This window comes from Anopheles aquasalis, chromosome 2 (assembly GCF_943734665.1).
Source record: "Anopheles aquasalis chromosome 2, idAnoAquaMG_Q_19, whole genome shotgun sequence".
NCBI classification, from domain to species: Eukaryota; Metazoa; Arthropoda; class Insecta; order Diptera; family Culicidae; genus Anopheles; species Anopheles aquasalis.
In genome coordinates this window covers 7,241,814-7,266,271 of record NC_064877.1, presented here as the reverse complement: position 1 = coordinate 7,266,271, position 24,458 = coordinate 7,241,814, and the positions used below count along the sequence as shown (strand labels likewise).

Genomic DNA, 24,458 nt, shown 5'->3' with positions numbered 1-24,458 from the left:
ATGATGGCAGCGAAGTGAGAGAGGCATTCTATCATATCCATCATTTAAACCCCTTCCTTCGTGCACGTGTGTGTTGTACAATAATTCGCACAACATGGGGCACCAGTAAAAAGGGGTTTCTTCCTGGCGCTGAAACAGGTAAAAACGTACGCACCTGCCCAGGCAGACCAGACATGCTTGAAGTGAAATGGACATTCTTTTCCTTTTTGGTCTTCCATTCAAAACGCATCCTTGACGGTCCGTCCTTGCGCTTGATTAGTGAAGTGTGCTCACTTTAACGAGGTGGTCAACGGACTGTTCCCTGCTGTCTTTCTCTTGACCTCCGCAGAAAGGGATCTCCGCATCACAGTGTGGAGTGATTGTTAGAGTGGTTTGTTGGGAGAAGAACAATAACAGAGGATGAAGAGCATCGTGCTGCACGAGCGTAATCAGTTAGAGTTGTCCGAAATGGGTCAGTGATTATGCTGTGGGCGAATGTGGCGAGTTCGCAGTCTGTGTGCCAAACTAAGAAGGTTTACTTTGATCAGCCGTGTTACGCGGCCTACTTTGTGAAGCAACAGCTTGCCTTTTGGATGGTCGTTGAAGCCATTAAATAGTTAAGACAAAGGCCACTAGATGAGATGCATTCGATATATTTTGTTTCGTAAATTCCGTGATAAAAAATTAAGTTTTCCCTGAAATTTCCTTCTAGCAGCTACCCGATACGCTACCTATTATAAAGGAATTGAATAGCTTATCTTCCAAGCGTTGAATAAAACACCTCATTCCATATTGGAAGAGATCGATGAAACCAGCAATCCATTGTGTGGATTTTTCCAATAAGATTTAAGCCTCCTTCAACCTCAGAACCATGCACGAGTTCTGACCACCTGAAAGATGAATCCTGTCACCATCGATGTCACTGCTGCAGTGACATTCGCTTCGAACACAGCCACATGCGGGCCACAAACTAAGCCCCTCCGAAGGAAACTGGCTGGCCGGCTTCCATTTGGTCTATAATCTTTCAACAATAACATCTCAATTAGTTACGACATTCTTGACACGCGTTCCAAGGGCGCGAGGGCACGGCAAATCCTCCGTTGCGTCGACCATGTTTGCGAGTATTAACTTTTCACAAGCATGGCTGGTGATGGTTTTCCATTCGTTTTCTACTCCTCTCTTGCATTCCCCCTTTTTTCTTCCTTACTTCTCTTTGTGCACCGGTTTTGATTTGTGGCATTTTCCTGGTCCGGGCAATCCCGAATCCGCAGTGGTCGAATATTGAGGAAAGATCAAAAAGGAAAAACCATCAGCGCCTCATCGGAGATCACACAATACTCTTTGTGCGGTAGGTTTTCGGTAATCCTCCCTTGTCGCAGTGATGGTAAGAAAAAATCAAATTTGTCACCTCCCCTGGGATCTCGCCACTGGTATGACACTTGTGGTAAATTCCTGCAATCTGACTTCGGAGCCGGACTGCGTTTGCGGAACGTTAATAGAGGAAAGTCCCCTTCAAAATAACGTCCCTAATAGCGCAGGCAAAGATAGAATCGCCAGAGTGCGGCTAGGGGATGCACGTTTGCTTGTGGACAGTTTGATTGAAATTCCTTTCCCACCATCAGCAACCTAATATACGAACGGACATTCCACGAAATTGGTGATGCGCGAATAATTGGCGCCACAAGGACGAGGTAATTAGGTGACCTATCATGCTCTTGCTGCTGCTGCTATCGGTTGCTGCTACTTGTGCTGGTGGTTCGTTCCGATTGTGACTTTTGCCTTGCAGAATGCTCAAACGATTAGTGCCGGCAGCGCTGATAAACTTTCCCCCGACGGAACCGATATTCTTGGCTTTTAATAAAGTTCAGCACCATTATCGGGGTTCTCCGTCGGGCAGGATTCCGAGCAGGGCAGGCTCTAACAGCTGAGATAATTAATTTAAAATGAAATTGAAACTTTCCTATCGCCGCTCTTCACTTCGGTTGGTCAAGGCAAGGTGAGCGAGGACAGTGTAAAAAATGCGATAATTATGTTAGAGCAGGAATTCGTTCGCCAAGAAACGCTTCAGTTGCACGCCAAGATCGAAATTAATAAAAACAAAAAGAAGAGGCCCGAACCTGCCATGGGAACTTGATCCTTGCAGGTCAAACCAGGGGCCATGAGATTTATGGAATTTTTAATAACATTCTAATGGACATCTTGTGGACCTCGAACACTCTGGTTATCGCATGGATGATGCCCCATAACAGTTCATCCTTCGATAGTATTTGAACTTCTTTTAAGTTTTTGGATCATGTTGAAGCTCTTTAACTGTATTAAAGACTGCATTAAAGACGGAAACAAACTATTCTATAGAATTCCTGCCACATCTTTCTTATTGTAAGGCTTCACGATCCCCGTTGCTAGGACGAGCATGATGAAAATGTCCTCGCACAGAACCTCTAATCCCTGCCAGCGGACCATGCGATTATCCTTTTGCCATTATGTAGCTTCATCAAACCGGCGTGGGGCCAATCAACCATTGTTGTCTACTTGAGAATTTGTCTAGAATTCTCCTCAGAACCACAGCACAGAACGACATCGTTTCGGAGTCTCTTGGAGCTCCATCTTAATACCACCACAGATTCGGTCACCCTCTGGTGTTTCTTTCTCAAAAAAATCTTGCGGCATTCGCATTGCTTTGCGATGATTCTCTTTCTCGTTGGTTTTCACGATTTGCAGAAACGAACCAAGAATTGTTTCCGGCTCCGTGTTCGCCTTGCTGCCAGCGTGAACGATTGCACTTGACACTAACGCTGCCATCAGCGCCTGATGATTTGTGCTAATTTGTGTCAGCGCTCGACGATCGAGCTCGAAGGGAAGCAACGATTTTAACAAGCTCATTAGCATAATCATCCTCATCGACACAATCAATTGACTTTCCGTTGAAGCGATAACACATCACACCGCCACGACGAGAATGCAACAGATTGCACTCGCGCAGATCTGGTGACGGCAGACCTCGGTCCCAGTTCCTACCAGTCTCCGGACACCCTAACCCTCCGCCACTGGTTGACAAATCTGGCAAAAGGAATGGAGGGGATTTTAAAATGGAACAGCAAACAGACACGATGTTGAAGGACTTTCCCCTATCGCCGAACGAAACATTCCCTAATACGTATTCCTGCGGGAAGGCGTCGATGGAATATGCTTGTCGCACTGACGCTCAGGGCCGGCTGAAGGGTGCAAGTGAAGTGGATGCTTTAGATAGCTAATTGAGCACGGCAATGGGGTGCGGGTTGGTGGACGAACGGAAGGAGGAAATGCTGCGTGTAAACAAGGGTCGCCGTTGTGCTGTTCTGGGTGAGCACCTCGGGTGAGGATGGTATTGAAAGGGGTTGATTGGCAACACCGTTCCTGACGCGTGACCGTGTTTTGATCAGTTTTTAACAGATGATTTCGTTACGGATTGCAACAGGACCCTCGAAAGGTCAAGAAGTTATGAGAAGGGAGCTGTTGTTCTTCGGTTGAATTTGTTTATTTCATCGATTTCGTATCGTTTTGTATTCACATATTTTGCGAAACTGGAATTATTACCAGTTTTTTTAAATTAATTTAAAATAAAGATAAAAAATATGTAAAATTAGAAAAAAATACAACAAAGTATTGTTGGAAAATCATGTCATGATAAAAAAGACGTGTTTATGCAACTATCCTTTCATGTCTTGCCTTTATGCATTCAATTTTAAAGCACATTAAATCAGTAGTGAAAACAATAGTTCCTCGTCGAATGTCTTTTTCATTTCTAATTGACCTCTGTTTGCTTTGCTTGGCGCAGTCGTCATCCGAGAATTACTGGCACAAAAATAATGACAGCACTACAACCGATTGACATCGAGCTGTTCTAGACTAAAATTAGCAACCCAAGCTCCTGGAACGGGGCACGTGGTAATTTGATGAATTTAATTAACCAAAGTATGGCTGTTGGTTTCCGTTTCCGGTAGAAAACATAAAATAACGGTGCACAAGAAGCAGAATACGCCGGCATCTCCATGTGCAATTGATGTATGCTGGCCGGGCGGGGAACTTTAATTGAGATCACTGATCGCCGGTTCCGTGTCGAAGGGAAATAAAATTACCTAGATGCCTGGGTGCTTGTGCACCGTCTTGCTGCACCGGAACCAACGGACGTGTGAAAAGTAATGGATTTAATGAAACGGCTCTCCACTTCAAGGCAAGCGCAGGAGTGGGTTTGCAAAATTATTATTTGAAAAATTACATTACGATTCGTCGCCACCGTCGTTCGACATAAAGGGCGACACAAGGAAACCTTTCTTGTTCCTGGAAATCAATCATCGAGAGCCGTGCATACTCGTGCTTCATGTATGCTTCCCCCCGGGGGAGGGAGCCACGACGCTCTACAAAGCCCAACGAATAGGAATCGAATTACGGACGGATCCGTTTTCTGAAAGCGTGCATCAAACGGACCGGGGGACTTTGAAAGGATCCACGTTCGATACTCCCAGCACCGCATCAACGGCACGGCGTGTGAAACAGCAATGGGGCGCGGCAGATTAAATTTATCCCTAGAATTCCGTGTCACAGCCCACGGTTTACACATTCGATGCCCAAAATGCACGCCCATACATACCGCCGCTCGAGCTAGAGTCGGTGAAAATCGAAACGAAATCGGTAAATTCAATCACTTCCTAAATGCTGGCAGCGAGGCTTAAGGAGGAGATACGCGGTGGCCACACTTCAGGTTGGCGCTTCTCCACGTGTCACCGAGCACCGTCTCGACTAGCTGGCTCATCGCCACAGGAGCCGACGGGAGCGGTTTTGAACTTTTCATTCGTAACTAATCCGATCAAATTTGTAAAGACGCCACGTGAAAGAGCAAAATTCGCAGTCTGGCGTGGCCTGAAAAGGGAAAAGAATTTGAAGATTAGGAGTTCGTTTTAAGTTCGTATCGTCGGAAAGTAAATCCTCCAGAATGTGCTGCTGCTTCAGTTGTCTCACAGTTTGCGGTGGAACGCGAATCTGTGCTGGTAGTAAAATCGCCTGCAGTAACCTTGAGGACATCACGGGTCAAGAGCATCGAACGCGCGTGCTAGCAGACTACCTAAAGAGGCTAATGTCCTGCCAATTGTTTCCGCATTGCTCTACCATCAGCATCACCGATGCCGCTGTTCCTTATCACTCGCTAGATCCAATCGCCACATGCGTTTTATATGCACGCAAGATCCACGCCTCGAGATACCTGGAGATCCTTCGGCTACCGCTACCGGGCCAGCGCCGGAGTTGCCTATAAAGCCTTGATATCCTTGCTCGGAGCACACATCGGAACACACGGCGTTCGAAACGTCAAAGAGTCGTTTGCAAAGTAAACAAACAACGCCCACCCTTTTACGAGGTCACAAGAAGCGAGGGGGGAGGCGGAACCCACACCAAAGTGGCTCAAGAAAGGTACGTGTGCGTCCGTGTGCACCGTGTGGCCGTGGTTTGGGCACCCGCAAGCGACAGGTAGATCAATGTTTTGGGCGCGCAGGCAACAGGCGCGGGTGATGTACGGGTGATGTGACGGTTAAGGGGTTCACTAACGCAGGTAGTAGGCGATCATACCCTCGGCACCGGTCAGTCAGCCTGGCCTGGCCTGGCTGGCTGGCTGGCTGGCTGGCCACCGAAAAGCCATCGTGGTGGTAGTTGCGGTGTGTCGCTCGGGCGCAGGAGGACAGTGGGCAGCTCTCTGTGCACAGCGGTACAGCGGTGGGAGCGAGATAGCACACGATCGTGCTATAAAACTGTCCGCACACGATCATTACCCATTTATTAGCTCCGCCACGGTGTCGTCGTCAGTCTGCCAACGAGTTTGGCACCGTCCAGAACCCAGCAAATACCGTGGTGCACACACGACGACAACGACGAGCCAGATGCTGCTGGTGGTGCTGCTGCTGCTGCTGCTACTGTAAATAGAAAAATTGAGGCTTTTTCTTTAACTTTTACCGATCGAGCAAGCGAAAACCTGGAGAGAGATAATCCTTAGTAGAGAAACGCAAACAAGAACGATATACCGTGTGATAACCGAGTGGAAACAAGATAACGATAGTTTGCTGATCATTCGAAATACTTTCCCCAAGTGAGTGTGAGTGAGCGTGTGATCGGTCGAGTGCGTGTTATGAGTTGCTGCACCTGCTGCACCTGCTGAAGAAGTCTAAAAAGAAGCGAAATCCAAGTCGCAAACGACGACGCAGACGACGTGCACTTCGATCCGTACACCATGCTACTGCGATCACTGGTGATGATTGGTCGGTTGCTGCTGCTTATGCTGATGTCGATACTGCTGCAGTGTGATGGACGAGCATTGAAGCGGAATCCGGTCGGTAGCAGGACAAACGATGGCTACAGTTTCCTCTCTCCATCGTACCACGACGAGGGCAGCGATGAGGGTTCGGCCTGCCAACAGCTACCACCACCGGTACTGACGGAGATCCTTGGTCCTGCGTTCAATCCACGGTACATGAGCATCGAGGAACCACCGGTATCGGATGGTGGTGGAGGACACGGTGGATCTGGCGAGCATCCGAATCCGGCCGGCAAGCGTGACACGGAACCGTTTCCACCGTTCTACGTTGACGACAAGTACTCGCTGGAGCTGAGCAACAAACCGGCCTGGGAGGTGCAGCACGTCTCGGAATCGATCGCCAGCACGGCCAGCCAACCGGGACCTGCCCGCACCCGGCGCGATCTCTTCAACGACATGCTGGACGATATGGGCCGGAGGCTGCGGATATCGACGGAGGAACAGCAGGAATCGCACGACGGAGCGTCATCTTCGGTGCGCAGTACCCGTTCGTTCGGTGGCAAGGGTCGAACGCGTAAAGCCGGTCCCGGTGGTGGAAGTCCACGGCCGTGGGAGTGTGAGGCCAAGATCCGGTGGATTGATCTGGGCCACGAGTACTTTCCACGCTTTCTCCGGACGGTCGAGTGTACGAGGCAGAAGTGTTGGTACGGCCACTACACCTGCCAGCCCCGTTCGTTCACCGTGAAGATCCTGCGCCGGCGGACGGGCGAGTGCGCGCAGAGTGACCGATTGCGGCACCGGATCGGTGTCGAGGATCTTCCGGGCGAGTTGCGCGAACTGTGGGTGTGGGAGGAACGGGCCGTCAACTTTTGCTGTGACTGTGCGCCGGCATTCTGAGCCGGCGTCCTACGCTTTGATGTTCGTGTTGTTCGTCATTATTTAACTCTCGTTTATTTAACCGTTATCGTTGACGCACTGGTACAATCTTAATGTTGACATTTGGATAAGTTGCACAGGTGGAAGCTTAGCCTTAAGACGCCGAATCGAATCCGAGCTGATCACGCAGCGAGCACGCAGCATCGGTATCGGCCAGCTCTCATCATCATCATAAGACCGTCGCATCGTGTACATATTTGCATAGTCGCTAGTTGTTTAAGAAAGGGCGGGGAAGGGAACTCAGTGGGTTTAAGAAGACGTAGGACACTACACCAAATACAGTTCGATAGCAGAAGAGACAAGGTCTGTACATATACGACGTAAGCGATCTATAGTGTCTTATGTTTTGCCGAGGTGTCGGGATGGTAGGGTAAGCGTGCCTGCAGCCCCGTGGGCATCCACGCGCGCCTGCTTGTGTGTATGTGTTCGTGAGTGTGTGGTGCGTGTACGTGAGTCAGGCTCTAGGGGAGTGTACGAGGAATAAAACAAAGAAACACAAAACAAGAAGGACACATTCCACGAGAAGAGCGGCAATGTATTAGCGAGTCCTTACGGTGGCGTCTGATCCAAGGGAAGCCAAGCCCGGGGGAACTAATGTCGAACACAAGTAGGCCTGGAGTTTGCAGTCAAGTTCGGTCAAAGTGGGCGTATGCGTTCGCCTCGTACCCGTAGCGCTCGTAACGATGGTACCGTCGCTCTACCAACGTCGTAGGGTCGTAAGGCACCCGTGATTCCACGCCGCGAGGGTAGACGCATCGCCCAGACCGGGCCTAATGTCAATGTTTTGCCCAGCACGCACCGATCACGCAGGACCAAAACACCTATGTTTGAACAGCATATCCCGTCCCTGGCACCGTTCCGAACGCAAAACGGGAAGGTCGTGGCAAGTGGCTTGGCCCTTGAGTTTTGCATAAATATTGAAAATTAGCTGCCAAGTGGTTTCATACCCTCATCGAGCTTTCCATCGACGGGAATATGGCACGAACGAAATCGAATCACACCAGAAGTGTCACAATTTGCTAAAGTCAATGCATATTCATGGGGCGTGACGACGGAGGGGGTGGACAGCGGAAAGAGCCCCGGGGGGAAACCCTTTTTTGAAAGAGAAGTTGGTGAAGAAAAAGAGAAATAAAATTAAAAAAAAATGTGATTTTCCATCTTGAAAATGAAAATTATTGTTTGCGAATTATGATAGAATGCAAGCTGCTTCATGTAATCATTATGCAAAGCACTACCAGCATGGTGAAATATCTTTAAAGGAAACAACACTTTAATCAACCAAAGGGACACATCTCAGAGACAGCTGGATTCATTTGAAACGTCTTTTCATCCTGTAGCAAAGTGCCAAATGTCGAGAGTCTCGGCCATCAGCAAACTCTGATGCAGTCAACGGCCCCGGGTTGGCAGCAAAGCATCATAATGTTGCCATCAATAATTCATGCATAATTCCAAGTACTGGTAATGGAAAAAGTCTTACCACAGAGTCACGTTGGTCAGGAACCATCATCCGGTTCGGTTGTGTCACCACACCCCTACCCTGACTAACCCCTTGTGGTTCCCGGCAATGGATGCCACTGCTTGGAACGTATTTACCGATTAGCATAGAGCGACATCAACCACCGTCAAAGTTGGGAATCCTTGAGGAATTGCACCCGAACATGGGGTCGCTAGTGCGCAAAGGATTGCCCGTGAGCGAGAACGGTGGTTAATACGTAAACACACCTCCCGAACCGTACGATCCGGAATCCTGGCGGTGGAGCGGTTAGCGGCAGCCTACCTGGCCCGGATTTCTGGCCCGGTTTAGTACGGCAAATATTTTATCGTATCAATTACACCACCAAATCCGATGAGTAAACGCCGCCGCGATTTACTGTGGTGCGGACGGTCTTCCTGGATGCTCGCTTCGCACATTTCCTCGTCCTCGTCCGTGGTAATTACCATTATCGTCTCTGATTACAAAGTTCGCTGCTACGCGCACCTATCAAGGTAATACGGTAGCTACGGTGTAATAATGTGTAGGGTATGCGCGATGTTTTGGATTTTGGAATGTAAAACGCGTACATTAGCTCGATACGACGCTGTTGTTTGTGATTCCTGAGCAGAGTTTTTTTTTCCTCTAGTGATAGGGGCTTGGTAATAGTTTGTCAAAAATCCACCCTTTGATGGATGGAAACGTGTATCAATTACGGTGCTTTTTGCAGTGCTGGGATCCGATAGGTATCAACCGGAACCGGCGGTTGTTTAATAGGAACAATAAATTCGTCGCAATATGGAACAATCTGTACAAGAACAGTAGATAAGGGAGAATATTTGACATCTCTAATCCATTTTTTCAGTAGAAAAATAGTAGTTTATGATGATAATCAAAGGAGTCTTTGCTTCTTAGATTACACGAAATAGACATTTCGGTATGGAATGGATTGGATTATATGGTTTTTTTCTGTATTATCACATGCGAACATGTCGAGTGCTGTAAGCCATTCGGGAAAATCTTCCAAATTGCCTGTTTTATTATCACTCAGACTGATACGGGATGTTGATCAAACACAGACACTCTCGCGTATCTCGCGATTTACTCAACATGTTTCTTTTGTTGCACTTACTTCATCTTTAATGGCCGACAATGCTGTTGCAAGTGTTTGGATTATCTGTAAATCTATACCAGCACACAAAATCCAAATAGCGAGTTACATAAAGTTGAACCTCTGTACCGCCCAGTACCTGTACCTGACCTACTCCATGAGCGATTACGGTTGAGGTTGACAACGAAGCCTTGTAAGACTGACGGGAGTTTCTGAGATCAATCGCCCCTGATACAGCCACGATATGACGCCAATCGCTGGGGTGTGCTGCATGCCGTTCGATTATGTACCACAAAATCGGTATCAATTGCGATAATAATAATAATACAGTATCGGCAGTAAAAAATAAACGATCATCTCCCTAATGTTGTGAAGCCGAAGCATGATGCGTTAAACCCCTGCGTGGGATAATAATCATCATTCGTGTTCGTGCAGATCGCCACATTATTGTTCTATGCGAGTGTGCGAGATAAGATAAGTTTTACCGGCAACAGTGATGCGAACGATAAAAAGCGTGCTTCACCGAACCACACCTGCAGTAATAGACTGAACCAACGGCGCAAACGGATTAACGATGAAGTTCCTGCTCTTCGGTTTCCTGCTTCCGACGCTTGCCTACGGAATTGCCGTTCGACCATGTAAGACCATTCGCCTGCGTCAATAGCGCCAGCGGCGCAATATTGCACCCTGTTGCTTATTGCACTCTCGCTTGATTTTACCCGATAGGTCCGAACGGTGCACCGACGCCGCAGGATGTACGTGTTGTTGGGTGTACCGCGGAGCCGTGCATCGTCCAGATAGGCGGAATGGTCGATATGGATCTGGATTTCGTTGCAGCCCGTGCTACGAATGAAGTGCGCGCTAGTCTCGACATCTTTCTCGGTGATTTCCGTGTACCGTATGAGCTGCCACCGGATCAGCGGAATGCATGCAACTTCTTCGAGACCGGCAGCTGCCCAGTGACTCAGGGTGAGTTCATCAACTATCATCTGAGCACCCCGGCAGCGGCACCGTTTGTTGGTATTACTGTGGACCTACAGCTGCAGCTTTCGGACGCTAGTGGTGCACCACTGATCTGCTACCGATCGTCGGCTACTATCGTGGGGGTGTGAGGGATGAAACGGAACTGAAAATGAAATCGTTGCAATAAATTGTACTACGAAGCTTTGGGTCTTAAAATGCTCTGCGACTGAACCCTGTATTGGTTGAAACACCAATCGTTTCATCATTCTAACGACCTTAGTCACTGTGACGTCGATGTAACGATGATTGGGATAATCGAATCACCGAGGTCGATGTGCATACGGATAACGTACTTCACCAAATCATCTGTTAACAGGACCCCTGCGGTGGATTGTTTTGGCTCTCTTTTTTTATCTCACAAACCTGACCAGCAGGGGCTGGTATCATAACTAAAACCAACGATAAGATAATATGCCTGCGTACTGTGAAGCAGTTCTTGGGCGCATAAATACTCCGCCCCAATGGAAGCGGAACTACATTGAGCCCTTGAGCCTTTTAGCGAGCGGTACAGGTCATTCCCGATTGAAGTATGAAGTGTTTTCTGATTATTGCCCTGCTCCCGGCCCTAGCCCTCGGTTTAGTGGTCCGTCCTTGTAAGTGAGGATTTCTTCTGTGACTTGTGGCGCAACAAGTAACCCGATCGTTTCCCACCCCCCAAAAAGGTCCCAATGGAGCACCGATTCCCCAGGATGTGCGGGTAGTTGGCTGCACGGTGGAACCGTGCATCATCCCGATCGGCGGTATGGTCGATATGGACTGTGATTTCATATCGCCTCGTGCCAGCGCCACCGTGGGAGCAGCTTTGCGTATTTTCCTGGGAGATTTCCAGGTACCGTATGAGCTGCCGCCGGACCAGCGGAATGCTTGCAACTTCTTCGAGGCCGGCAGCTGTCCGGTGACGCAGGGCGAGTTCATCAACTACCATCTGAGCACACCGGCGGCTGCCCCCTTCGCTGGCATCACCGTCGATCTGGAGCTGCAGCTTTCCGATGACAGTGGTGCGCCACTGTTTTGCTTCCGTTCGTCGGCGACAATTATCCCTGTTTAGTGCTTAGTTGTGACAAGTGAGCGCTGGTCACGTCTCGTACAGCAACAATAAACGAAGAAAGGAGTAAAGTCTATTCCCGTCTGTTGCCAAACCCCTTCAATCTTCAGTTGTTGTGCAGGCGCTGTCTGAGATCGATACGAAGGCCTTGTACTATCTTATCAACAAAACCCGGCTTAGCGGCGTCTGGCGATGGCTTTATCTGCTCCTGTTCAAGCGGTACCGGTCTTAGTTCTACTCGGTAAACAGTAGTCCCTAGTCCACGGTTCACAGTTGTAGAGCTTTTCCGAAAATGTTGCGACAGGCTGTAGCGCTCGTTCTTGTTTTTGCGGCCGTAACGCACGGTTTGCAGGTGATCCAATGTAAGTAACGTGCCAGGAATACAACCTAAGGACCGGAGTATCGCTTAAGAGATATCTCTTCGTTTCCAAGGCTCAAACAACCGACCTCTGCCGGATGAGGTGCTCATCCCGGGATGTGCTAGTCTCCCGTGCACGGTACCGAATCAGTCCGATTTCAACTTCAGCGTACGCTTCGCCCCTACCTTCCCCACCAACTCGCTAACGGTTGATGTGCGTGCTTCGCTGTTGGGTTTGTTCCTGCCCTACGAGGTGCCGGAACATTTGCGCAATGGATGCAACAACATTAACACCTCTTGCCCACTGGCGGCCGGGCAGTCCGTTACGCTGACTGGAAACGCACCAGTCGAGGCTCCACTAACTGGCGTTACGGTGACGATGGAGTTCGAGATTATGGGAGATAATGGACAGGTGGCCACTTGCTTTGCTGCTACCGTCACGCTGACATAGGCGTTACTACTCTTTTGAGTAGCAGCAGAGGATCCTTAAGGGGGAAAATAAAGACAAATAAAATCCTTCGAACGATTTGCATTCATCGATAGCTGTTTCGTTTCTCATCGCATCCATATTTTTCTTGAAGTGTGTCATCTGGGTGTGTCTCAATAAAAGCGAGTTCAACAACAGCGAGAACGTTACATTAAGTAAAACCAACGGCTGCATATTCAATCTGCTGCGTTATTGCATTTTTATTAGTTGTCAATAAATATTTCTGGTTTAGTATCGTGATGTTTAATCATTATTATCCTCATTGTGAGACAGTAACATAAACGTATTTATTAACAATTTTTAAGCCATAAAAATAGTATGCCTGTTCATAGAGCAGCATTAAAATAGTATGCAGTAAAAATCACAAACGTTTTGTATTATTTTATGACCTCAAAAAACTACACGCAATATTTATTAATCCAATAAACATCAACAATCTGTACATTTCAAGTAAGTATCAACGGATTTTGAACAAATTTGCATTTTAGAAAAAAAATTGCATTTTGGAATTTTTTTTTATATCTTAATAATCGTTGTTTTATTTCTCGCAACGAATATTCACATAATAAAGACCAGATAATTCTTTGGATATAATTGTAATGGACTTTTGTTACCGATTGAAAAAGTGAATTCTATTCAATCGAAATCGTTTTAACAAATGCCCTGGAATAAGTTCTAAACTTTGGAAGTAATTTCACAACGTTGCCTCATTTCTAGCATTTATAGCATTTTAATCGATGGCAAGAAACGAATGCTCGATTGTTGTCTAAAAAGAAAAAGGATGTTCTAAACCAGCCCCCTTGATTTCGCACATGAACGCCTTCGGTTATGTTCGATTGGCTTGGCGTGGAACGACTCAACACGCGTCGTTGCAGGTGTTTCACTACGTTATCAATGCCTCCGTGAATGAATGAGTCACAGGAATGGTAGTAGACGCTTGGAGCGAACACAAACGCCTGGTCACCGTGGCTCTCGCTCCCGATAAGCCGTGCCGGCCGGCTGAAAGTTACGCACGCCGGATCAGGGAACTTCCTTTGGTTTGATAATACAGGAAAGGCCTCGGCTGAACGTCTACCTCACACGTGGTCCGCTCGTTGGAAACGTGAATATCGTCATTGAAGCTTATCGCCACGGCACGATTATCGGCAGCTGCTCAGTCGGTCAGATTGCGTACGGAGGGCTCATAAAATTAGAAGTCATACTGGATAGTCTTGCGCTTTGGGGGCGAAATCACCGATGCACGATAACTGGAGCGCACTCATCTTGCAGGTGTCCGAACACCTGCCCTTGGTGTCGGATAAGATTAGTTTCCTGTGGGGGCAGCAAGGTGATTTGCACCGTGCGGCGGTATAAAAACATGTGAACCCACCTCCAGGACAACCAAGTACAGCTGGAACTCTGCAGTTTGACGTTTCCGAAAGCCTCTAGCTCACGAATCCACTCCACTGAAGATGCTGCGCTACGCCATTGTGCTGCTTGTGGCCCTTGTGGCATCCGCTAGTCTCACTGAGGCACTACAAACCAGAGCCTGCGCCGCAGGAGTTCACCCATCGCGCGTCGAGATTACTGGATGCACTCAGATGCCCTGTGAACTGATCCGCGGTAGCGATGTCTCGATGGAGCTTGACTTCGTAGCACGTAAGTAAAGCATCAGCACCAGCTAGTTCCTTTAGATCCATGCTAACGATACATTCGATATATTGTAGCACGCGCTTCAACGACCCTGCGCTACGGTGTGATTGCGACCGCTCTTGGTATCACCGCTCCCTACGAGCTGCCGCCAGACCGTGCTAACGCTTGCAACTGGCTGTCGGGATCAGCGTGTCCCATCAGCGCGAACGAGGACCTCACTGCCACGCTCAGCATGCCGGTACTGCCGATCTATCCACTTGTCAGTCTTCAGATTCAAGTCAGCGTACTTGATGAAGCGAATCAGCCGCTAGCTTGCTTCGCTATCGATGCGCGCGTTGTTGTCGCATAATTTTGCTCGTGATAGATATTTATAATAAAACAAGAGTTTTAAAGCAAAAGGATTGATTTTTTTTCTGATATTAAAAGATGCGATCATGTTTGAATCGCTTATTTATAGAAAAATTATTATTATGTTGTTGCATGCGTAGACATGCTACGAATTTCGGCATTAATATATCTATTCTCGAGTGAGCAGCAAAACAGACGGACGAAACGGCGATGATGCTGCATAAATGAAGCATAGAACGAGTGTTACGAGAGAGGGAAGACGATCGCTCTGGCCGGTTGTATCCGCCTGGGGATCTTCGATAGACCATAGCCTGAGCTTAAAAATATTATAAAAGGCTCTAAATCGCTCAAGAGATTCAGCAACTGAATTACACATGTAACCCTCTATTCGGCGCGGTAGGTTGGTACGCTTTGACTTGTTGTTTTTAGTTTTTAAAGAAGCCTGGTCACCATTATGACATGGAATAGAGAGACGGCATAACAGAGATTTTAAAGTTTATTATCAATGTTGATTTGCAAAATACGTTAGCACGGTGTACTGCTATGTGCAAGATGCTACAAAAAGTTGTCTTTAGTAGCTTTGTTTGTGAACCACAACCTGCTTCGTGCATCGATTGAAAAATAATAGTTTTACTACTGCTATGTTGTGTCACTATTTGCATACTATTTACTTATCCTTTTCCAGGAATCTATCAAGTCAGTACGACCTACCATATGAAGAGTTACTTATTCGTATCAGAAGCTAGAAAAAAGCTTTGCGATAACACTGCCATCTAGCCGTCAGTATCGCGGTGTCCTGAGTCTTTGTAGCGCACTCCTTTGCAGTTCATTTGTGGCTTAGTTGATAAACAGAAATGTGTCCTCTTAATTTGATTTTCGTATGGCATAAAATGGTGTATTCGTTAAGCCTTCTTCAAGGCTTGCTTTATATAAAAACCAGCTCATAGACTAAACACATGGAACATTAATTGTACCGCTTTTTAATGTTGAACTCTAATGTCTAATCAAAGGGAAAATAAAGAGGATTACACAGTCTATTTTCTGTGCTTAGTGTGTCCTTTTCAGATACAATGGAATCATTGGTGGTTTCTGTTCCCATCTTTAACAAGAATCTACAAATAAGCGATGAAACGTTGAGATATTCGGCGGTTGATCGCTTTTTTACGATCAGATATAAGACGTTGATGACATCCAATGTTTTTAATGTAAAGTGCGCTCTACATGATGTTCCTTTCAAATTTCGTGATTTTTATTAGCAAAAAAGTTACAAACTCCTCCGAGCCGTATAGCGAATAACATGCGTGTCATGGGCAATTGGCTAACCTGGTTAGCTTTATCGCGATTTGCAACTGACATCCAGATTGGGCAAGCCTATTGGCCGCGGGATATCAGAGCAATCCGCTCAGCCGACATTTCATCCGTATTTAGTGAAGGCAAAAGAAGGAGCACCCGTTGGCGGGCGGGCAGGCAGAAATGCGATAATGTTTCCCGTTGCGAAGGTGCCACCTGTTCGCGGCCATAAACCGATAATCGAACGACAGTTATCGTGGAAGTCACTTGAGATTGGCAGTTCCCAGCACCCAAGGCAGCCGCGTCTGGCCAGGCAAAGATCAGCCCGACGACGCACGACATCCGCTAAGCACATAGTAGTTGACCCGCGGTCACAAGCATGTGTGTGTCATTTACATAGCCTTTTCGGCTATTTACAGCGAGGTTACACGCGGCCGGAGAGCTATAAAAACGGAGTCCCAAAATTGTGCAATCTGTCAAACGTGGCATTGCAACTGCAGCAGACAGCAGGCTCTCAGTATCAACGACGTACCGTTCTCACAACCGCCAGTCAAGATGATCCGTGCCCTGCTACTGATTGCCCTCGTACCGGCCCTGGCGTACGCCAACGTTACCCGTCCCTGCACGGAAAATCGTCCAGTGCCGACGAACGTCGTGATCGAAGGATGCACCGCTCCACCCTGTGATCTGATCCGTGGTCAGAATGTCATCGCCTACATCGATTTCACGACCGGTAAGTAGCTCCGTGCCTATGTAACGCAGTAGCCCGTGCTTAACACTAGTTCCTGATGTTCCTTCTGGTAGATCGTGCTGTCGCTGAAATGACCACCGTTCCGACGGCGACGGCTCTCGGTGTGACCGCTCCCTACCCACTGCCGGGCAACTTTGCCGACACCTGCCAATGGTTGGAGGGTACGAGCTGCCCGCTGAGCCCGAACGAGGATGTCACCTACCGTCTGACGATCCCGGTGCTATCGATCTACCCACTGGTCAGCCTTAGCATCGAAATCGATATCATCGATGAGAATGGCGCTAGCGTTACCTGCTTCGTGGTCGATGCACAGGTTGTCCCTGCTGCACGCGACTCAAAGAACTAAGAATAAAGAATCCAACTGACTTATCTCCAACAAATATTACTTCGTTGTGTGGGATTTACTGAAACACTTTACATCACATTGGCCGCCAACTGAAAGCACGTCACGATCTCGTTGTTCTGATCGAGCAGCTTCAGCTCTACGGTAAGGCTGAGCGACGGGTAGCTACTCAGTACCGGTAGCTGCAGCTCGTACGTAACGTCTTCCTGCGGTGACAGCGGGCACTGCGAACCGATAAGCCACTTGCACGCATCTTGACGATCGTTCGGTAGGACGAAGGGAACGGTCAGGCCACCGAAGCTGGCACGTACTTCCGGACGCAGGATCGTTAGCTGTTTGCTGGCCGTAAAATCTACCAGCACTTTAGCATCTTGACCCTTCGGGAGGTCGCACGGAGTCGATTGACAGCCGGGCACATCCACTGCAGAGGGTAGCGTTCCGTCGGTGCCTGAAAAACGGGGAGTTCGTTAGCGTCCGGATTGTCCTGCCGGATCGTCACTAGGGGCACTTGCTATGCTTACACTTTTGCACAGTGATTACATCGGATAGCACAAGCGCTGGAAGGCAGACTGCAAACAGACCGACTAGGAGCTGCATCGTTGATCGGAGCTGTGCTGGCGTACTGATGGAAGTAACTGATCGTTCGTCCGTTTGTCTGTTTAAATACTGTAAGGAGTGATGACTTATCTTGCGATGAGCTCAGAAGACGGTGAGTCGATGTGATGCACGTGTTTCTAGAGGAAACACCTGCTGTCTGCTATTCTCTTGTCCGTAAGAGGTAAGCCACTTGTACAGAGAGGTTGGACATTGTATTAGTGGAGATTGACGAGAGGATAGCAACTGATAAGCTAAACTGTCAATGAACCTGGGAAGTTGGTCGGTTTTTCTATTCGTACAGTTGCTGTACTTCAAAACACACTAAGCGATGGAGAGTTAGTATATGATAATGTTAAATTTTTATTACATAGCTTTGTCGGTAAATCAACAACGGGTAATGGATAGAACAGAAATAACACAACTGGTAGGCACATAGTTTCGTTTATTATTAGGGCTTTATTTTTATTATTAGTAGCTGCCCATCATACTATGATTTATTTAATTAGCTACTCAAATCTCGTTATTAATCTCAATGATTAGCACTAAAAGGTGCTTTCGGAATCATAATCATCGCCTAACATAGAATCGCCCCGCAAATCATTGATTTTTGCGCCTACCGACCGACTGCTCGAATTGATGCTGACCACTTTGATAACACAGCACACAGGCACACATAACGGGACTAGACGATGCACACCGGCAGCTGATAACAGAGCAAGGTATCGCCCAGCTTGTTTCTCAACTCCCAGCGCAGCTTTCCGTTAATCTGATGGAGCGGGCGAAAGTTAAGACGGGAAGCGATTAGGATGAGGACCGTGCAAGGCACGGCCAGAGGCACTTCAGGCTCACTTACCGGTGGCAGCTCCGGGTTGACGTAGATATCAGCGGAAAACAGTAAACCGAGCGCACCCTGCAGCGGACACACCGCACTGTCACATGTGGTCGGCGTGATGGTAGCCTTCGTTTTCACGCCGTTCAGTACAAAGTGCGCCTCATGCTTGAGAACACTATCCGTACTAGCACCTATTGTGTGGGAGAGGGGGGCGTGAAGTAAGAAAAGCATCGAAATGGACATAAACCATCGGTTACGTTAAAGTAAATATTTATCCCGCTCATCTAGGAAGCAAAGAGCTAGTAGAGAGGGCAGAGAGAAGTTTCTAATTGGAGCGCCACTTCAGACTTTGAGCCCGGTCACACTCGGCTCGGTTACAATATTCGTGCGAAGGTATTAAACAACCATCTCAATAAGTGATACGGAAGGGTAACTGGGTTTATAGCTAAGACGGTCTCAAGAACGGACCGGAGCGTAGAGCCCTTACTTACCATTGGAGGTGAATTCAGCATTCACGGTAACGTTCGTTCCCCGCGTCATGGTGCACGGTGAAGTAGTGCAGCTGGATAGATGGATGGCGATAACATCGTATTTCGTACCTAAGACCAGAGAGAACGTGGAAATGCAAAATATAAATCATCCGTAGGACATTTACAATTCGTCTTTTGAACTCCGCGCAACGTAGTTGGCGTTGGTAGTAACTTCTTGGCGTCCAGTATGTTCCACAACATGCCCGCAGCAAGTAGTATTGTTTTGCCCTTAATCAAACAGATAACGAACGATTAACGTTTAACCGTAGACATTGAAGAGACAGTTGGAATAACGGGTTCAACTGTTCTTTTCACATCGTAGTACAATCCGTTCAATGTCTTCATTTTATGGTGCCTCGTAAGCAGTTTATAGTTGGTAACTGGTAACTGGAATCTCAATGTCCTACTACAAACTCAAACCACTCATTGGCCGCCATTGAGTACGAGTCAGTCGCAAAACGCAAAAAAAACCCAAAAAGGGATTCACGCTCAATGGGCGCTTCATTCGCTGTATTACCAGCGATAAGTGGCATTCGTGGGAAGACAAGCGGACAACAAAAACGTTCCGATAAAGTCATCAATCTTCTTCGCGTGACGTTTCGATTCCGAACTCGCGCCCGGAGTCCCAAATATGGTTGAACTTTGGACCTTGCGCAGTGGCTGTTCGTGTTTCCTTTTACGTACTTACCACAATCCTCGAAGATGAGACTGCCTGCGATTTGGGGATGGCGATTAAGTAGCCACCAACGGTGAAACCACCAGCGAAGAGATCCACCCATCGTTACACCGGAACCCAACAGTACGCACAGCACCACAGACCACGCTAGCCTCCCGGTTAACTTCATTTCACGACCTGGATTAACTTTCTTCTTCCGAGCACGCTGTCACGCTTGTTTTGCGAATGCTTGCAAGCGGTTTTTTTTTAAATTTAATCTTTAGCTTCCGCCGTGTTGCGTTGTCGATTGCTACTCAAAGACTGATGATTCGTTGCGACAATTGTTGATGGTAAGCCCTTCGTTTGTGTTGTGGGTGTCGGTTTGCAGCGCACCGTTTCGATCGGTCACGAGAATTCGCTCGCAATCGTTGATAAGCATCGTGACAACGACCACCCATCGAGGGAGAGGTGCACGGTCGAGATTAGGATTACGCATTTGACATTCTCTGTAATTTTGCAGCCAACCTGTTTGATGGTGGACCTTGATAAGCAGCATACACCGTCTGCCTTCGTTATGTTCTGCATTGAGGTGCGTGATTAACGTACTTCCGATTGCCGGTAACCGTCTGGCGTTATCTGGTGGGATTGTTGAGTATAAAATGGCGGTCTAAGCCCGTCTCGCCAACGGTAGTGTGACAGGTCAGGTCTGACAACGGAGCTATGCTCCCCCAACTAGCAGCAATCCGCTGTACGGGCATCACGGTTATCGCATTGCTTGCGATGAACCATGCAGTCACGGCGCAGGTTAGTCGACGATGATCTTTATCCTTTAACCCACAGCCCATCACTACACTCTCCTTCGCTTCACGCCACAGAAGTATGAGGTACATCTGGACAAGCTGGAACGGTTGGATAGCGATGGGGATTACTTCACCTACAACTACACCTTCGAGAAGATATCCGAACTGAAGATCAGCTTTTCGGCCAACGTTCACCAGCACAAGGAGCTGGACGATAGCTACACCGTCAAGGCGATGATAGCACGGGCCGAGCTGGCCGAAGAGAGCGAGTACGAGATGATGATCGATCTGCGCAAACCACTCTGCGATTGGATGCGGACCATTTACAGGACGTACTTCTACGACGAGCTGAAACCGGTGAGCAATATGCCACCTCCGGAGACGTGCCCGTTGCCGGTGGCCGAGTATTGGATGAAGGAGTACGTGTTCGATGCCGAGCCGTATCAGGACATGATGACCGAGGGTCGGTGGAAGACGGAAATGATGCTAATGAAAGGGGATGAAGTTTGTGCGGGGATCATTATGTTGTCCACCGTCAAACCGGCTGCCTAACTTGGGTGCATAGCATAGCATATCGTATCCTTACTAAATACATTTGCACATTGTAGTACATCAAAATGAGCTCATTTCTTACTTATCTGTATGGTGACTGCTCTCTGGTAGTGTGAATTCTGGAATTCTGTTAAGGCAACTTCGAGTGTTCGACATTATTTTTCTCCATTCGCTTGAATACAAAGTGTTTCATTCAGAAATCCAGAATATTTGTTAGGAAAACATTGAATAAAAAAGGGTGCACTAAAAGCAGTTCTTTCGAAACCTATAAGTTACATTCTGAAAACCACTTTACTTTTGTGTACATTATGTGGTTGTATGAGATTAATAATTACAATCACTTTGATACAGACTATTATATTATAGTTGAGCACATTTATTTTAAATCAATTCCTTGGTTAACTTTACGTACATCGCACCACGTGCCACGATTTCCCCCGTTCCGATAATGCGCAGCTCCGTAGTGGCACGCCAGAAACCCTCCGGTACGACGACTGGTATGACGGACGAGTCGATGTACGCATCCTTCACCCAATATTCGCCTTTCGGAAACGGACACAAACCCTCGGCCGGAACGAACGGAAGATTGGTAAAGTTCAGGAACATGTGCTGGTAGTCGCGATAGTGTGTCTTGATGAACTCGCAGAACGGGCGCGATGCCAGCTTCATCGGGTACGCATCGTACTGGTTGTTTCCCTGGGCACTACGGGCAAAGCTGAGTCCATACTGGTGGGGAAGGAGTAAAGCGAAAGGAAACACTCAAAACGGCAGACGTTCGAGACACGACGATTCATTCCAACATACCTCGTATTGATCACCGAGATCGACCAGCACTATGCCTGTACCATTGAGCACGGACAGTGTACGGTTGTACTTACGAACGCGCAGCGCATCGACGTTAAATATGTCCGATCCGTTAATGTGTTCCCAGCGGTCAAAATCAACAATTACCTTCATCAAACCGTTACCCCGCTGTGCCGCATACAGCAGAGAAATGGTCAGCGCAAACAGTGTAATCGAACGCATGGTGACTGGTGGCGATCTTTTTTGCCAATTGAAGTAACGGGTTCATTTATACTTTCCAAATTCAATACAGTTTTGTTATGACCATGGCACAACGGAGATTTCGTGTGATAAGAGAGGTCCACAATCACATATTCCAAGGTGAATCTCGAGGCATCCTGGTGCAAAACATTATCGACAATGCGGAAACGGAAAGACTATGGAGAGATGCTTGGTGATAAGAGAGCATTGACGTACGTTAAAGGACATTTGTGATGTCTCCATACCGATATCGTCCTTGTAGTCATTAGTATGATGTTTAGAATGTTCATATTTTACTGTTCATGTTCATACAACTGCAATTAAATTCGTTTCTGTTATTAAATTCGTGCTTAATCGTCGTTATTATGATGAATTCCCTGCAAATAAACCTAAACTAACAAAATCTTAGTTGTTGCATAGCAATTAATACAGAAAAAAATAATTAACATGCGACAGCTCAACTGAACATCATAAGTCATCAATTATTAGGTTTAGTCATGTACGCTAACCGTTATTCGGACAGAAAGAAACACATGTTTTTAAAATCCTTTTCCAAAGAGACTCTACTACGATTTTATTATTATATTTTCAACATAACACATCACTAGCAAGGAGGAACTTTAGTTTGAAATACCGACGAAGACAGTCGAGCCACACGGAACACATGGCCTACTACATCAGCTCCTTCGTTAGCCGTACATACATTGAGCCACGAGCGAGGAGCTCACCAGTGGTGCTGTCGGTTAGATCGGTCGTACATCGCCAAAGCCCTTCCGGTACAACGACCGGAATGACGGAAGAGTCAACGAACGCATCCTTCGCCCAGTACTCGCCCTTTGGAAAGGGACACAATCCTTCCGGCGGTACGAACGGTAGATTGGTGTACTTCAGAAACAGATGCTGATAGTCGCGGTAGTACGTTTGAATGAAGTCACAAAATGGTCGCGCCGCCAACTTCATCGGATACGCGTTGAACTGATTGTTGCCAAGGGCACTGCGTGCAAAATGGACTCCGTACTGAGAAATGGAAACAAATGGATGAGCAAAATATTAAGCACAGTTCCTCTGGCATGCCATGGGAAGCATACAAACCTCATATCGATTGTCCAGATCCTGCAGCAGTATTCCGGTACCGTTCATCACAGATATCGTGCGGTTGAACTTCCGTATGCGGAACTTCTCCATATTGAAAAACTCTGAACCATTGTTCGTTTCCCAGCGATCAAAGTCAAGTATTACCTGTACCAGAGCGTCCCCTGGGTCCGATATGAAGGATAGACATGCAACGAAGAGCCCCAGGGCAGCGAAGGATGTCATCTCTTGCAGTGGTCGACTGCTACTGTACATTCCAACCAGTGCGCGATAGCTTAAAACTCATGTGGGTGAGGCTATTATGACTTATCTACCTCGATCTGCTTTGCGTGCAGACCATACGCTTGTCAACACCAGGGACAGGAAATGCATCGTATCATGGTGCATCTGTCATGCTGCATAACTGTGTTCTATTCTTATCAGAGGGACCATTAGAACTTTTTTTAATAGGTGAACTAAATTCAATTACCGTCTTGCTTTACTTTACATTGCCATTCATTTTATTTGTTACTGATGCGGTGCTAAGCCCTCAAATGAAAATTTATGCACCTAAAAGACATCCTCGTGAGTGACTTTAATGTACATCTCTATCGTTACGATAGGATAGTCTTCTCCGTCGTGAAAAATCAAAATATCCGCCCGCCAAAGTCCTTTCGGAAAGGCTGGATTGATCAAGTTAACGTCTAGGACCTTGTTCCGGATAAAGTACAGCTGAGCGGCCATCGGGCAGGTGCCTACGTCCGGGAAGTTGGTGGTATTGCGGTAAAACTCGCGATAATCTCTGTAGGTTGTGTTCAAAAACTGGCAAAATGGTTGCTGCGGAATTCGGAACGGTGATCGTATGAACTGATTATTGCCCAAGGTGCTGTACGACAGTACTAACGAGAGCTGTAAAAACCGAACAAAGGAATCATTATAGCATGGCAATAACGCAGATTGATTGACGGCAAATAAAGCAGCCACTTACTGCGTAACTGTCGTCTAAATCCTGAAACAACTCAAACTCTCCATCCAATACAGAAATCGTTCGGTTGTACTTGCGGATGCGTAAATTCTTAAACATGATATATTCACTACCATTGTACTGATCCACTCGTTCGTACATCACCTGGACGAGGGCTGCCAGGCAGAAGTTTGACCGAACCACCAGTACCAGGGCCAGCAGCGAGCACTGCACTGCTAAGAAAATAATGATGTTACTGGTTAGTGGCTGCATTCTGTATGCAGCTAGTGTTCCAGCGTGGAGTCCATTTTATGCTCGATTCACTGCGTTGATAATTACTTCAGCCATTAGTTGATTTA

The 24,458-nt window shown here is 47.4% G+C and overlaps 11 protein-coding genes across 11 annotated transcripts; 6 read left to right on the top strand and 5 right to left on the bottom strand.

The window, feature by feature from the left end:
* Positions 1-5,883: 5,883 nt before the first annotated feature.
* On the top strand, positions 5,884-8,329 carry LOC126571026 (protein trunk). The gene has a single exon (XM_050229239.1). The coding sequence runs from the start codon at positions 6,236-6,238 to the stop codon at positions 7,154-7,156; it is 921 nt and encodes a 306-aa protein (XP_050085196.1). The 5' UTR covers positions 5,884-6,235; the 3' UTR covers positions 7,157-8,329.
* Positions 8,330-10,329: 2,000 nt separating this feature from the next.
* LOC126571039 (uncharacterized) lies at positions 10,330-10,971 on the top strand. Its single transcript, XM_050229254.1, has 2 exons — positions 10,330-10,415; positions 10,504-10,971. The coding sequence occupies exons 1-2, from the start codon at positions 10,352-10,354 to the stop codon at positions 10,887-10,889; spliced, it is 450 nt and encodes a 149-aa protein (XP_050085211.1). The 5' UTR covers positions 10,330-10,351; the 3' UTR covers positions 10,890-10,971.
* A 312-nt stretch (positions 10,972-11,283) lies between these two features.
* On the top strand, positions 11,284-11,921 carry LOC126571038 (NPC intracellular cholesterol transporter 2-like). The gene is made up of 2 exons (XM_050229252.1): positions 11,284-11,393; positions 11,463-11,921. The coding sequence occupies exons 1-2, from the start codon at positions 11,330-11,332 to the stop codon at positions 11,846-11,848; spliced, it is 450 nt and encodes a 149-aa protein (XP_050085209.1). The 5' UTR covers positions 11,284-11,329; the 3' UTR covers positions 11,849-11,921.
* A 132-nt stretch (positions 11,922-12,053) lies between these two features.
* LOC126571040 (uncharacterized) lies at positions 12,054-12,745 on the top strand. The gene is made up of 2 exons (XM_050229255.1): positions 12,054-12,207; positions 12,278-12,745. Exons 1-2 carry the CDS (start codon positions 12,138-12,140, stop codon positions 12,652-12,654), a joined length of 447 nt encoding a protein of 148 aa, XP_050085212.1. The 5' UTR covers positions 12,054-12,137; the 3' UTR covers positions 12,655-12,745.
* Positions 12,746-14,080: 1,335 nt separating this feature from the next.
* LOC126571042 (uncharacterized) lies at positions 14,081-17,057 on the top strand. Its single transcript, XM_050229258.1, has 4 exons — positions 14,081-14,328; positions 14,397-14,598; positions 16,446-16,693; positions 16,765-17,057. Exons 1-4 carry the CDS (start codon positions 14,142-14,144, stop codon positions 17,055-17,057), a joined length of 930 nt encoding a protein of 309 aa, XP_050085215.1. The 5' UTR covers positions 14,081-14,141.
* A 20-nt stretch (positions 17,058-17,077) lies between these two features.
* Positions 17,078-17,698, bottom strand: LOC126571037 (NPC intracellular cholesterol transporter 2-like). The gene is made up of 2 exons (XM_050229251.1): positions 17,576-17,698; positions 17,078-17,502 (listed from the first exon to the last, which is right to left on the bottom strand). The coding sequence occupies exons 1-2, from the start codon at positions 17,649-17,651 to the stop codon at positions 17,126-17,128; spliced, it is 453 nt and encodes a 150-aa protein (XP_050085208.1). The 5' UTR covers positions 17,652-17,698; the 3' UTR covers positions 17,078-17,125.
* A 378-nt stretch (positions 17,699-18,076) lies between these two features.
* LOC126571033 (NPC intracellular cholesterol transporter 2) lies at positions 18,077-20,006 on the bottom strand. Its single transcript, XM_050229248.1, has 4 exons — positions 19,702-20,006; positions 18,975-19,082; positions 18,505-18,674; positions 18,077-18,417 (listed from the first exon to the last, which is right to left on the bottom strand). The coding sequence occupies exons 1-4, from the start codon at positions 19,856-19,858 to the stop codon at positions 18,334-18,336; spliced, it is 519 nt and encodes a 172-aa protein (XP_050085205.1). The 5' UTR covers positions 19,859-20,006; the 3' UTR covers positions 18,077-18,333.
* On the top strand, positions 18,767-21,080 carry LOC126571031 (uncharacterized). Its single transcript, XM_050229246.1, has 3 exons — positions 18,767-18,876; positions 20,189-20,472; positions 20,544-21,080. Exons 2-3 carry the CDS (start codon positions 20,389-20,391, stop codon positions 21,018-21,020), a joined length of 561 nt encoding a protein of 186 aa, XP_050085203.1. The 5' UTR covers positions 18,767-18,876; positions 20,189-20,388; the 3' UTR covers positions 21,021-21,080.
* A 320-nt stretch (positions 21,081-21,400) lies between these two features.
* Positions 21,401-22,046, bottom strand: LOC126571032 (uncharacterized). The gene is made up of 2 exons (XM_050229247.1): positions 21,825-22,046; positions 21,401-21,746 (listed from the first exon to the last, which is right to left on the bottom strand). The coding sequence occupies exons 1-2, from the start codon at positions 22,044-22,046 to the stop codon at positions 21,402-21,404; spliced, it is 567 nt and encodes a 188-aa protein (XP_050085204.1). The 3' UTR covers position 21,401.
* A 634-nt stretch (positions 22,047-22,680) lies between these two features.
* LOC126571030 (uncharacterized) lies at positions 22,681-23,381 on the bottom strand. The gene is made up of 2 exons (XM_050229245.1): positions 23,157-23,381; positions 22,681-23,081 (listed from the first exon to the last, which is right to left on the bottom strand). Exons 1-2 carry the CDS (start codon positions 23,379-23,381, stop codon positions 22,737-22,739), a joined length of 570 nt encoding a protein of 189 aa, XP_050085202.1. The 3' UTR covers positions 22,681-22,736.
* A 324-nt stretch (positions 23,382-23,705) lies between these two features.
* On the bottom strand, positions 23,706-24,372 carry LOC126571029 (uncharacterized). Its single transcript, XM_050229244.1, has 2 exons — positions 24,124-24,372; positions 23,706-24,044 (listed from the first exon to the last, which is right to left on the bottom strand). The coding sequence occupies exons 1-2, from the start codon at positions 24,370-24,372 to the stop codon at positions 23,706-23,708; spliced, it is 588 nt and encodes a 195-aa protein (XP_050085201.1).
* Between the last annotated feature and the right edge of the window lie 86 nt (positions 24,373-24,458).

Excerpts from the sequence above, each read along its gene's own strand:
- LOC126571040 (XM_050229255.1), top strand. The coding sequence starts at position 12,138 with ATGTTGCGACAGGCTGTAGCGCTCGTTCTTGTTTTTGCGGCCGTAACG. Across the intron at positions 12,208-12,277 it reads CGGTTTGCAGGTGATCCAAT|GCTCAAACAACCGACCTCTG; the intron begins GTAAGTAACGTG and ends TTCGTTTCCAAG.
- LOC126571031 (XM_050229246.1), top strand. The coding sequence starts at position 20,389 with ATGCTCCCCCAACTAGCAGCAATCCGCTGTACGGGCATCACGGTTATC. Across the intron at positions 20,473-20,543 it reads ACCATGCAGTCACGGCGCAG|AAGTATGAGGTACATCTGGA; the intron begins GTTAGTCGACGA and ends TTCACGCCACAG.
- LOC126571038 (XM_050229252.1), top strand. The coding sequence starts at position 11,330 with ATGAAGTGTTTTCTGATTATTGCCCTGCTCCCGGCCCTAGCCCTCGGT. Across the intron at positions 11,394-11,462 it reads CGGTTTAGTGGTCCGTCCTT|GTCCCAATGGAGCACCGATT; the intron begins GTAAGTGAGGAT and ends CCCCCCAAAAAG.
- LOC126571037 (XM_050229251.1), bottom strand. The coding sequence starts at position 17,651 with ATGCAGCTCCTAGTCGGTCTGTTTGCAGTCTGCCTTCCAGCGCTTGTG. Across the intron at positions 17,503-17,575 it reads TGTAATCACTGTGCAAAAGT|GCACCGACGGAACGCTACCC; the intron begins GTAAGCATAGCA and ends CCCGTTTTTCAG.
- LOC126571042 (XM_050229258.1), top strand. The coding sequence starts at position 14,142 with ATGCTGCGCTACGCCATTGTGCTGCTTGTGGCCCTTGTGGCATCCGCT. Across the intron at positions 14,329-14,396 it reads GGAGCTTGACTTCGTAGCAC|CACGCGCTTCAACGACCCTG; the intron begins GTAAGTAAAGCA and ends GATATATTGTAG. Across the intron at positions 14,599-16,445 it reads CTTGTCAGTCTTCAGATTCA|GCATTGCAACTGCAGCAGAC; the intron begins AGTCAGCGTACT and ends CTGTCAAACGTG.
- LOC126571029 (XM_050229244.1), bottom strand. The coding sequence starts at position 24,372 with ATGCAGCCACTAACCAGTAACATCATTATTTTCTTAGCAGTGCAGTGC. Across the intron at positions 24,045-24,123 it reads ATTTAGACGACAGTTACGCA|CTCTCGTTAGTACTGTCGTA; the intron begins GTAAGTGGCTGC and ends CGGTTTTTACAG.
- LOC126571026 (XM_050229239.1), top strand. The coding sequence starts at position 6,236 with ATGCTACTGCGATCACTGGTGATGATTGGTCGGTTGCTGCTGCTTATG.
- LOC126571039 (XM_050229254.1), top strand. The coding sequence starts at position 10,352 with ATGAAGTTCCTGCTCTTCGGTTTCCTGCTTCCGACGCTTGCCTACGGA. Across the intron at positions 10,416-10,503 it reads CGGAATTGCCGTTCGACCAT|GTCCGAACGGTGCACCGACG; the intron begins GTAAGACCATTC and ends TTTACCCGATAG.
- LOC126571030 (XM_050229245.1), bottom strand. The coding sequence starts at position 23,381 with ATGACATCCTTCGCTGCCCTGGGGCTCTTCGTTGCATGTCTATCCTTC. Across the intron at positions 23,082-23,156 it reads ATCTGGACAATCGATATGAG|TACGGAGTCCATTTTGCACG; the intron begins GTTTGTATGCTT and ends TCCATTTCTCAG.
- LOC126571033 (XM_050229248.1), bottom strand. The coding sequence starts at position 19,858 with ATGAAGTTAACCGGGAGGCTAGCGTGGTCTGTGGTGCTGTGCGTACTG. Across the intron at positions 18,675-18,974 it reads TGCTGAATTCACCTCCAATG|GTGCTAGTACGGATAGTGTT; the intron begins GTAAGTAAGGGC and ends CCCACACAATAG. Across the intron at positions 18,418-18,504 it reads TCAACCCGGAGCTGCCACCG|ATTAACGGAAAGCTGCGCTG; the intron begins GTAAGTGAGCCT and ends CCGCTCCATCAG.
- LOC126571032 (XM_050229247.1), bottom strand. The coding sequence starts at position 22,046 with ATGCGTTCGATTACACTGTTTGCGCTGACCATTTCTCTGCTGTATGCG. Across the intron at positions 21,747-21,824 it reads ATCTCGGTGATCAATACGAG|TATGGACTCAGCTTTGCCCG; the intron begins GTATGTTGGAAT and ends CTTCCCCACCAG.